At 40.5% G+C, this 12320-nt stretch overlaps 1 protein-coding gene across 2 annotated transcripts in view; it reads left to right on the forward strand.

Annotated features, from left to right (window-relative positions):
- Positions 1-4864: 4864 nt before the first annotated feature.
- The window catches only part of fhod1 (formin homology 2 domain containing 1), a 70458-nt gene continuing 63002 nt past the window's right edge, over positions 4865-12320 (forward strand). Inside the window, exon 1 of one of the 2 annotated variants that reach the window (XM_034679863.1) lies at positions 4865-5164. In XM_034679863.1, coding sequence (XP_034535754.1) covers positions 5000-5164 — 165 coding nt within the window. In that variant the 5' untranslated portion in view covers positions 4865-4999. The remainder of the gene's footprint in view (positions 5165-12320) is intronic. The other variant, XM_034679864.1, reaches the window with a different exon arrangement.

Genomic DNA, 12320 nt, shown 5'->3' on the forward strand with positions numbered 1-12320 from the left:
TACAATTCGCAGAAGGCCCTCACATCTGATATGTAAGTTAAGAGAGTCATGTATTTTTCTTGCATATGTTAGTAAGCAGTCTTTTCTTCTTCTGTTTCTTAAATAAATCCAAGTCCCAAATTTTAAACTTTTTAATTGGAGAGGCAGAAATAGCCATCTACCTCGGAGAGACAAACCGCTGACTGGGCCTAAACTTGATGCTGTGGCTTTGTGGAGGTGCAACATAAAGGCCAGACTGAGGCTGGAGTTTTAATTCCACAAAGCCACCAGGAACATGGGGGAGTTCTTGCAGCTGTGGGGGTTTGAGGGCATTTTTTGCAAGGTGTCTGATCAGGGAGAGCTGACATTTAGTGATTGTCCTGTTTGAAATACTCTTTGTTAAATGTTTGCCTGATTAACTTTATTGTTAAATAAAGCGTTTTTCTAAAATTCAAAAATAAACTCTTCTTCTTCTTCTTCTTCTTCTTCTTCTTCTTCTTCTTCTTCTTCTTCTTCTGTGAATATCAGACGGCCATCCATCAAATAGAAAAACAAACATGGCCGTTACTAGTTTGTCCGTTCTGTGCTTCCGTAGAAATATGGCGGTGCAAGATGGCAGCCTCTGCAGGAAGGGACTCACTCCATATGTAGATATTAAAGGTTCATTATTAAATAACAAAAACAAAATGTTTTTTATATCCAGGTGATTAAACACTAATTCAAATATACTTATTTACTAATTCTGCTAAATATTACATACTGTACCTTTAAGTAAGATATGAAAATATAAAACAAACATAGAAAGGCCTCCTATGCATGACAATCATACCAGGGTGTTCAACAATTTTACCAATGTTTGATGGCTGTCTGTGTACAACACAAACATTCAAAGGCCTCCTACATCCTATATATAGACCTACAAACATATAACTCAAACATACTGTAGGAGCCCACAACCATAGACTGTATAACACATTGAAGTACTCTCAGTGATGTTACTCACTGGATTCTGAAGCTGAGTTTTGAAGCTTATTGATGGCAGTGACCAGCTACAGCAGGGGTGTCAATCACACGGCCCGCGGGCCAAAACCGGCCCGCCAGGGATTCCAATCCGGCCCGCAGATGACTTCCAAAAGTGAAAAATTACAGAGAAGACCTTAACTGCAATTTTTCAAAAAAAGTAACTGCTATTACAGATTTGTCCTCTAGGGGTCGCATACATTCACAGTGCAGACGGAGCGCATCTGAATGCCGCTCCGGGACTTTTTTCCCCCCAATAAGAATATTTGCAGTTTGTATAATTGGAAATTCGTAGACTTCTTATAGCACTTTCAGATCCAATCGACACTAAAGTTATCTTGTATGTAAACTTGAAAAAGCAGGAGCGGTGGATCCACTATTTTCGAAAAAAGGAGCCACATATCGTGTGCATGCTTACCATACATGTGTGTACGTCATAGGTGCGCTCCGTCACTACTAGCACTAGCACTACACCCCTGCATACAACACTGTCCAGCAAGCACACTGTTCATGCTGGAGCTAGGGGGTCCATAATAGTCAACATACAACAGCTGTTTATGTAAAAAGATAGATCGTTAAATGTGTACATTTTTAGAATGTACTTTTTTGCACTAAAACAAAGGGAAACATTTTGAGTTTTTGTTATTTATAGGATTATTATTCTATGATTTTACTTGTCCGGCCCACTTCAGATCAAATTGGGCTGTAAGTGGCCCCTGAACTGAAATGAGTTTGACACCCCTGAGCTACAGTGTGCCCACCTGTCAGTCAAATCAGCTGCGCCTCTAATTATGCAAAACTTGCAACCTTAATATCTTCAAAAATAAAAGTTAGAGATAAGTTCACCCCCCTGTACAATGTGTGCTGATAGAGAAATGAGCTATTCATACCAAACTGTATTATGAAGCAGGCTGTAAACAGAGTGTGCATTGCTTCTAGTGGACACTTGAGGAACTGCAGTTTTTAGCACTTCAGCATATGGCTTCATTTGTCATGGCTGGAGGTTGCCACTTGCCCAAAACAAATGTGGGTCCCTTACAAACCATTACCATCACACAATATGTTCATTTGCAGGCCTCCTATATGCAATGAAAGGAAAAAAATATTAAGATGCCAGATTTAAAATAACCAACGATACAATCACACCAGGGCCTTACACAGAGGAGACAGATATTATAAACATTCAGGATGGACAGTCTGTGCAAACATGTCAGACTGATCTTATAATATATCCTGGAACAGAAACACATCACACATCCTGAACCTTTGTACTGTACCTGTTATACCACAAGAGGACACTGTTCTATCACCTGTCCCCCCCTCAGGACCTTAGACTCATACAGAAGTGGACTGAGTCTCACTGGCTGACTTCTTCGTGTGTTGTTTTTTAACCTGACAAAGAGCAGGACTCTCTGCTGAGCTGTAAACTGACCTCAGAACAGCTGCAGCCTCACAGTGTTTCCATACATCCACTCATGATGTCATTCCCAATGTATTTCCATGCTGGACTGGAATGACGTCAGAGTGGGACGTCCATCATGAAGTCTTCGAGCATCAAACCGGAAAAGATGTGCTGTCGCCTTCAAAATAAAAGTATTGTATACATCAAACTGAACTTTGGTGGAAATATGTTTTTAAATACCTTAAAAAAATAGCTTTAATCACATATTCTGTCACATTCCTCTTAAACAGGTTAGGTTGAATAAAATTGGATAAACAAATTGACCCCAACCCAAGAAAGTTTAGTTACAGCACCGAAAGGAAAACTAAAATAAATCTAAAGTAATCTGAAAAAAGTAGAATATTAAAAATCCTGGATGCATGTCTTGCTGAATATGGAATAAATAGAGGATTGCACCCTGGGCTGTACAAAAAGATTGGTACACCTTTAAAGGACAATTGAGCCATGCCCACATGCATCATCTGTAGGTGTGCACTAGTGTTCACCGACTGAATGCTTAATTGTTTCATGACCAATTAAGTAGTTACGTTGCAAAGTACACACAGAAAAATCAGGTTTGGCGTGACCCACATTGGTGGAAAAAAGTTTTTAAGGTATCTGAAAATAACATGAAATCTTTAAGGACACCAAGAGGCCTTTTTTATTCTGCTGCAATACTGGGACCGAAGCATTTTAGGGGTGCATTTGATTTACACTTTACACAGCTGTTCAATAATTAATTTCCCCTTTCTGTACATTTTTGAAAAAAAACCAAAAACATCAATTTACTCACACTACTTTAATCTGGAGAATAGAATACACTACCAGTCAAAAGTTTGGAAACACCTTCTCATTCAAGGGTTTGTATTTATTTTAATTATTGTAAACACTGTAGATTAATACTGAAGAGATCAAAACTATGAAAGAACATATATGGAATTATTGAATGAACCAAAAAGTGTTAAACAAAGCAGAATCTGTTTTATATTTTAGATTCTGTAAAGTATCCCCCTTTTTCCTTCATGACAGCTTTGCACACTCTTGGTATTCTCTCAGTCTGCTTCATGAAGTGGTCTCCTGGAATGGTTTCTCTCAGTCTGCTTCATGAAGTGGTCTCCTGGAATGGTTTCTAATTAACATGAGACTTGTCAAGAGTTCATTTGTAGAATGACTTGCCTTCTTAATGTGTTTGAGACCATCAGTTGTGTTGTTCAGAGGTAGGGTTAGCACACAATGGATAGCCTTATTTGACTACTGTTGTAATCCAGATTATGGCAAAACCAGATTATGTCATAGTTTTGATGTCTTCAGTATTAATCTACAATGTTAAAAATAATTTAATTAAATAAAAATGAATGAGAAGGTGTGTCCAAACTTTGGACTGGTAGTGTATATTAAGTAAGGCTTCGTGTCGGTGTTTTGTCTCACCCTGCCACGATTCTTTCTCCCTTAACAACCTGCTAATCATACATTACCCCGCTTATTACCCAGCCACTAACTTAAAATACAAACACATTGTCAAAAACATTGATTAAAATAATATTTTATTGATTTTAAAATGATTTATGTTTACAGTTTTTACAAAAGAATCCCGGTGATTCCACATCAGTTAGTGTTCCATGTTGATGGATTCTTATCTGCCGGTTAAATGTGATGGAACTCTTTTCAGTGGATTGTTTTGACATGAATGCATGCGATTAGTTTGACTCTGGTGATGCTCATGTTAGTAGTGCATGTTAATAACCGCTGTCAAGGGGTTGTCAAGGGGTTTTGACCAATCAGAATCAAGCTACACAAGCAGAAGATCAGTAAGAAAGCCGGGTAATAACACATTATAATGTTGTCAGCTTTTTCATCCCTTTAAATACCCATAATGTGTAAGACTTTTTTAATAGAACCTGAACTTGTCTTCAATCAATCAATCAATCAAGCTTTATTTATATAGGACCTTTCATACAAATCAAATGCAACCCAAAGTGCTTTACAAAATTCAAAAACAAGAAAGAAGCAGATATGAAACAATGGCAAGACATATTAGGGGACAATAATGATAATAAGAAGAATAGTAATAATACAAATTAAAAATAGGAACAGCGTAAAATAAAATAAAATAAAATAGAGACCAATGCACACCAAAATAAAATATGTGTAATTAAAATAAGTAAAAGCATTAAAATTAAGAGTAAAAAATAGTTAAAATAAATAGATTTGAAAAAAAGGGTAAGGATAAGAGTTGAAAAATAAAACTAAGGCTAAAAATATCAATAAAACCCAGTAGATAAATAAAAATTAAATAAATGAATGAATAGAATAAGATAACAGTTCAAAAATCTTATTTTTTTTGGAGGCAGAATGGACCACGGTGCTCTTATTTTGAAAGGTAAACCGGATGTGCATGTGTTAATTGAAACTAGCTTCACAGGTCTGCAGCCTGAGCAGCGAGGACCCGTGTGGCCCGTCTGCATTTGAAACCCTCTTCCAGACCGGGACGCATCCACACCTGATCCACACCGAGCCGCACTGACACTTTAACCGCAGACCTGCTGCGGGCACGCCGACATGGCCTCCATCGTGTGCCGGGTTCAGTACCTGGAGGACTCGGATCCCTTTATATGCACTAACTTTCCAGAACCTCGGAGACCTCCGACCGTCAACATAGAGGAGAACCTGCCGCTCAGTGAGCAGATCTCCGGGATACACAAGCTGCTGGAGGCGCCTCTGAAGGTGGGTCTCTACCTGGACTACTCTCACATCATGTTTCAGGATCTTTATCACTTTAATTAAAACTAATACCTGAGTTAATTTAGGGACTGTTCTCTACTGATCAGTGTTTAAAAATGAAAATTCCTATAGAAAAAAAGTCAGAGGTACATGAAAGCAAAATGAAATCTTTCAGGACACCAAGAGGCTTTTTTTATTCCTCACTACAGGGACTGAAGCTTTTTAGGGGGACATTTGTTTACACTTTACACAGCTGTTCAATAATTAATTTCCCCTTTCTGTAAACTTTAATTCACAAAATCAAATCCATCAATTTACTCAAACAGTCAAACGTTTGGAAACCCCTTCTCATTAAAGGGTTTGTATTTATTTTAATTATTTGAAACACTGTAGATTAAAACCAAATACATCAAAACTATGAAAGAACATATATGGAATTATTTAATAAAGTCAGAGAGTTAAGCAGCCACAGATGAGAGTTTAAAAATCAGTTGTTTTAATGAGACCATGATCAGGATCATTAAAGTCCCGAACAGGGTTTTGTCATAATAATAAAGCCCCCCTCAGGTACTCCTTGCCACCTATAGCAGAGTAAGTGAGCCAGTCTGTCAGGGGGTTAGTTTGCTTTTCATCAGAGGTCTCTAATCATAGCTCACAAATTAAAAATGCCACTTTTTCACATGGCATCTGCTCTGAGGTTATTTATAACTTCATGAGAACCTCTGATCCACGTCTTAAGGTCTTTAAGTTAACCAGTTTGAGCATAAAGTCCAGTGCTTTGTAGACCTGCAGCAGCCTTTTTAAAGTTCTGGAGTGATGTGATCCACTATCCTGGTCCAGCAGATTCTGAAGAGTCTGTTGGAGGATCCAGAAAAACATAAAGTGGTAACAGTCTGTTGCTGGTGGCTGCAGGTCGGTGATGCATTCAATGACTCACTTTAGAGTCATGGTGACAGATTCCAGTTGGAGGCATGATCAGGTTGCCAGACAGTAAATGCATCATTAGCTGTAGGATGGACTGTGATGACTGTGGTTCAGACATGATCCTCCCCCTCTTTATGAATGGTGATGAACTTGGTGATCCTCTTTTCAACTCGTGCCGTGATTAGCTCTGATTTTTAGTCTGCTCCATTTACAGTTTGTCTCTAAATAATTGAGTTTTTGTCTGTATTGAAAGTCAGAAAACAGTCGTTAAGTTGTTTATTTTGTCCAATCAACAATCAAACCCCAAAAATATGAGACTTGGTATAAAAAGAGAGAAAAGAAAGAAGCTTTTCTCACTTCATGGACGTCTCAGCTGCACTTTGTGTCTGGTGTTAATGAGTTCACACGCTTTCAGGCTGAATAGAGACAGTGAACAAGGTAACACGACACCTGACCTCGTTGCATCCTCACAGGTCTGTCTCTCAATTCAAGAACAAATAAGGAAGCAAACATGCTCCTAGATTTTTTTCTGAATCTGTCCCTCAGGGTGCATGGACGAAAACAACATTTAGCCAGATCTTTTAAAAGTTTCTTTGAATTTTCAGTATCATGTGTTTGCCTCCACGTCCCTTAAACAGCTCTGTTGTTGTTAGTAAACAAACTAGAGTCCAGAAAGAGAAAACCTGGTTGCTGAATGATCACTCATATATGATGCATGAATTCCAATTTTAAGGTTTTCTTCAAAATGTTAAAGGTGATGTTTCTGATGCATGTCTGCTAATTGGTCATGCTTATTTCTTGCCATTGCCAATCAGTCTTTATTTGTATAGCGTCAAATCACAACAAGCGTTATCTCAAGATGCATTTACAAATAGAGCTAGACCACTCTATATCAAATTATGAACAGAGACCCAACACCAAGACAGGGTAAGACTCAGTCTGACCCCACCTTAATCCACCATGAGCATTGCACCTTGCAGTATTTAGCTAGTTACAGCGGCGAGGAAAAACTTCCTTTAACAGGCAGAAACCTCAAGCAGGACCAGACTCATGTTAGACACACATCTGCTGAGACCTAGTTGGGCCTGGAAAGAGAGATAGAGGAGAATAAGAGATAGAGGGAGCGGGGTTAGTGATGAGACGTGATTTTTCATGTCTCTAAATAAAAGTTAAACAAACATGTAATGCTTGTATTATAATCAGCTGATATCTGGCTAGGTAGGCCAACTAAAGCTGTCATGGCTGATTAGTTTGCTTGTTTGTTGTGATCACAGTCATACATTTAAGCATGCATTGCTTAATCTTTGACGTTGATGCGTGTATCGAGTGCAGCTGCAGAGTGTTAGATGAAGCTGCAGCCTACCATCCCTACTTTTTGCAAACTATTTCTTAGCTGCAGCTCAAATCTGTTGCACGATCAAAAAGGTTTCAAATCACTTCAGCAGGTGCAAAAAATAGCACAAACAAACCGATCGAGGTCCCTGTAGACCAGCAGCAACCATGCATTGTGACTTTAAATTACTGTTGGAGCCAATCACTGCATAAAACATGGATGGAGTCTCAGCGACGTCATACATTTTTTTCTTAATGGAAGTTTTTTTTTAAATTGAAGTTATATTTTTGGGCCTTTATTGACAAGACAGCTGAAGAGAGACAGGAAATTTTGGGAGTAGAGAGTGGGGGAAGACATGCTGCACATGGTTGACCGGCTGAGAGTCGAACAGGCTACCTCTGCGACAAGGACTATAGCCTCAATACGTAGGGGCCGCTTAGACTGCTAGGCCACCAGCGCCCCATAATGAAAGTTATTACGCCCGACGATGGCGGCAACGTGCCAATCTGTGCATTGCCTCAGCCCTGCCCCTTGTTATGCAGATTTAAATCCAACTCTGAGCCTCGATAGAATTAAAACCGAAGTGCTTTAGAATAAAATTCACCTCATGCACAGAGTTTAAGAATACATAAATGAGCTACAAATCCAAAAATGTGTTTAAACTAGGCTGTAAACATGTTTGAGTCTGCTGTTAAAACTGCCATTTTTAATATAAGGCCTAATGGGGAATCCATGGCTTTTGCAGCCAGCCCCTAGTGGATCCTCGAGGAACTGCAGTTTGAAACACCGTACATTGCTGCTTGGACTCGTTGCGGTCAAGTGTCTATAAAGGGAGCAGTTGTTTATGTTTTTATGGTCTGTCTCTGGAGGGATTCTTCCTGTAATGTTGTCACAGTTAGAATAACAGTGTGATGTTGTCCGTGTCTTTAAGTGGTTGTTCTGAGAGACACATTAGAGTCATTATCACCTTTCTTTACTGCTGCTGAGTGAAACAGTCCACCGGAGCACATCCAAAACTTTCTGCAACTATTTGTCATGTAAACTCAAGGAGGGTCCAGGTTTAACGTCATCAGCTTCAAAGTGTGGCGCCACTTCTCCCTTTGAATCACTCTGAAGATATGAAAATGTGAACTTGGTGTATCTTAAGCTATTTTAAAAATGGAGAATGATCTCTGAGGGTCAGCTTCCTGTTTGCCGGGTGACTAATGATGCGTCTGTTTTTGTCCTGAGTGCAGTTTTCCAAACAGGAAGAGAACACAGCAACATGCTTCAGAGGCTAACTCAGCATGAAGTCACAGTTACGTATCCGTCATATTTCATAGTGCCACTCATTCCACAGTTATCACAGAGGCTAAAGTACACTGACCGAGATACAGCCTGTCCCTTCCAGTTTCTGCAGAGCTGTCTTCTTAAAGGAAGAGATCCCACTCAGCTGTGTTTTCTTGTTTCTAAGTTTGTATCAAACAAGCAGAGTTCTTCAACTTGAGGCTGTTACAACCCTTTTAATCCCCTCTGGGACTTTTATTTGTAACTGCGGCTCAGATCTGTTTTTAAAACATGCTTTATAACTTCCTTGTTAGTTTCACAAAGGAGACTCAAATCTGCTCCAGTCTGCTGCGAGGCGTTCAGAGCCCCGCTGGAATCTCTGGGATCAGATAAAGAACAGAGCGCCGGTCCCACTAGATTACATTCCTGCACTGACCCGCTAATTGTTCCCATCATGCCCTGGGACTCGACCTGCGAGATGAAATCCAATTAGGTGATTTGACCATGTGGAGACTTGTTTCTGCAGCATGGAGCCAAATATTTGATGGACTCTTCTGTGGTGTTCCCAGTTATTTAAATCTAGGTTTCTACCCCCTTCCTGTGTGGAGCGGTGGTGGTGGAGGAAAAGGGTGGGACCTGTAAACAGGAGATAAGCTGGATGGAGGGATGGATGGACGGAGGGATGTAATACTAACAGCATGGTGTTGATAAGAAGAACAGGCTTTTCCTTCCGGTAACGTGAAGACAGCAGCTGCAGAAACACAGCCTGATGAGGGTTTTATTTTTACACACTCAGATATGTTGAGCAGAACTTAAAGCTCCAGTGAGGGACTTTCTGTGTCTGTTGTTGGCTGTTCCTGCAGCGTGCAGGCATAAAAAAGAACATTATAGAAATAATCAGTCTTGATTCTGATGATTTATATTGCTTTTCTAGCTCATGAAAAGACACCGGTATTAACTTCAGGTTGTTTATTAATATTCTAGCACTCCTTTTGATAGTTTGGTAGTTCTGCACCGGGTGTATTTAGATGTGCAGGTAAGATAAGAGGTGGAAGGTGAATGTCTTTTCATCAGGAGATGTTAGATTTTCCAGCAAGCTGTGACTCAGTTTCCCTTTTTCATTTTCATCTCAGTGTGAACAGGACAGAGAGATATTAGAAACAGCAAATTGAAAACCACAGGTGATGCAAGATGAAAAAACTGCAGTACCTTAAGTGTCCACTGGAGGCTAGCTCCAAAAGCTGAGGTATCCCCATCAGTTATCATGTTAGAATGCACATTTTTACAGCAGAATTAAACATGTTTACAGCCTGGTTCATGAGCAAGTTTGGTCTGAAAAGCAAGCTTCTTTGTTCCTACACACTGTGCAGGGGTTTAGTTTCCATGACTCATCAGTTTTGAATATAATAAGACAAATGTCTGAGGTGTAACATCGTGCTTTACTTACTTTTGGTCATTGTTTGTTTGTCACGTGCAGTAATGTAATAATTCTTTCATTACTCACGGTCTCAGCAGATGTGTGTCTAACATGAGTCTGGTCCTGCTGGAGGTTTCTGCCTGTTAAAGGAAGTTAGACCTTGCCACTGTAACTTGCTAAATGCTGCAAAGTGCTCTGCTCATGGTGGATTAAGATGAGATCAGACTGAGTCCTGTCTGTGAGATGGGACTGGATCTGATCCAGTCTTGATGTTGGGTCTTTGTGAATAATAGGACATAGAGTACGGTCTAGACCTGCTCTGTTTGGAAAGAGTCTGAGGATCACATTTGTTGGGATCGTGTGTTGTGTATCTTTGGTGCATGACACGGTGAATCAAAATAATAAGACTTACAAAACGTCTAATGTTTGCGAGATTAGGAGCGTGGCACAAAGGCTGTATAAATAATGGAGGTTGTATCCGTGACGTCACCAATCTATTTCTGAAGCGCAGTTTTGAGGACAATCGTCGGTGGGAGCCATATTGCTGCTGTCTAGTGGTTGTGACATAAAGAGGCGGGCTTTGAGCCTCCTAGCCAACAGCTGCAGTGTTCCCGCCTGTCAATCAAGTCAGCTGTGCCTCTCATTGGAAGACTCGTAATCTCAATATCTTTGAAATTACCACGTTATGAAAAAATTCACCCTCGTACAGTGTGTTCCCATAGAAGATGAGCGATCCAGACTACACTTGTTTGTTGTACCAGGCTGTAAACATGTTTATTTCTGCTGTAAAGATCGCCTTCTTTGAATTGGTGCGTATGTGGTTTCCGGTACTTCTGCAGCCAGCCTCAAGCGGATCCCCATTGGACTCATATTTTTAGACCGGAGGTTGCCGCTTGGCGTTGCAGAGTTTCCTCACAGACAGGTGTAACTCTGATGTAGCTCCGCCTCTCTGACTGTCTCTAGACTGAAAGTTACTTTGAGTCATCATTTCCAGCGTGGCGACCGTCATTGTTTGGCTTCATAATGACTCTTCAGAAACTAGAGGGTGACGTCACTGAGACGTCATCCATGGTTTATTCAATCTGTGGGAACGGCATGATGTCTTTACTCAAACTAAAGATATCTGCACCATCAAAAGAGGAATTCACTTCCCAACAACTTTAAGTTTAGTCAACTTCTAATCCATTGTTACCTTTACTTTTGCAGCCTTGTTTACTGAGGTTGTTAATTCTACATCAGAGCGTCAGCATCTAGTGTCGTCTCTCTGTTGCAGCCTTCTCTGAGGTATTGATTCTTATACTGGAGGGATATATTTAAATGTAGTTGTAACGTGCTTTTCAGCTTCCTAACACACAGTAAGAGAAAGAGACAAAGAAAAAATCTCAACTTTATTAATAAAGAAACTCCAAGGACTGAAAGAGAAGAGAAGTCCTTCGTCCAGATGAAAAGGTCTTCACTCTCCCCTCTGACCTCCTGGAGACCAGAACACACACTCACCTGAACATTTATGACACACATGAAGAACATTTAACAGAAAAGCCCTGGAGGATCTCAGCTTGTAAACAAACCTCCCAGATGATCCCCACATTCAGAGCGGTAACGTTAGTCTAAAGGATGGAGGTGAGGTCATGTGTTGGTGTTCTGCCATCTCGATGTTTCCAGAGGAGTCTGAGCGGGAGGAGCCGCCGCCGCCGCCATCGCTGCACAAGAATGTGGCTCTGCTGGTTCAGAGTCTGCAGCCTGTTCCGCGGCTCACTTTCACCATCAGACCGGTTCATTTTCTGCCCTTGATTACAGCCTCATACCTGACCGTGACTCATGGTTTACAGCTACAAGACGCACAGCCTGCCAGGCTATAAATAGACAGAAAACATTCAGATCCGAAGTCCTCATTCGATCACACGCCGACTGTGTTTACTACGCCAAAAGAGAGAAATCTGAACCAGCGTAGTGTCTGCTGCAGGGGAGAGTTCATGCTGAGAAATCATGACGTGGTGCAGAGATTAGATAACGTAGAGTTGTTGTCAAGAGTCGAACCTGAAGGCTTTAAACTAATACCTTTTATCAACACAGGGGGAAGCTGAAAGGCTGAGTGTGGAGGCCGCAGAGGGATGTCTGTATTTATCAGAACTAACAAAGAAGAACAGGAACAGGGTCCTGGAGGAGGGGGACCTCTGATGTACAGTTTATTCTAATAAAATAAAGTAAAATCTGTTCAT

This window comes from Notolabrus celidotus, chromosome 3 (assembly GCF_009762535.1).
Source record: "Notolabrus celidotus isolate fNotCel1 chromosome 3, fNotCel1.pri, whole genome shotgun sequence".
NCBI lineage: Eukaryota > Metazoa > Chordata > Actinopteri > Labriformes > Labridae > Notolabrus > Notolabrus celidotus.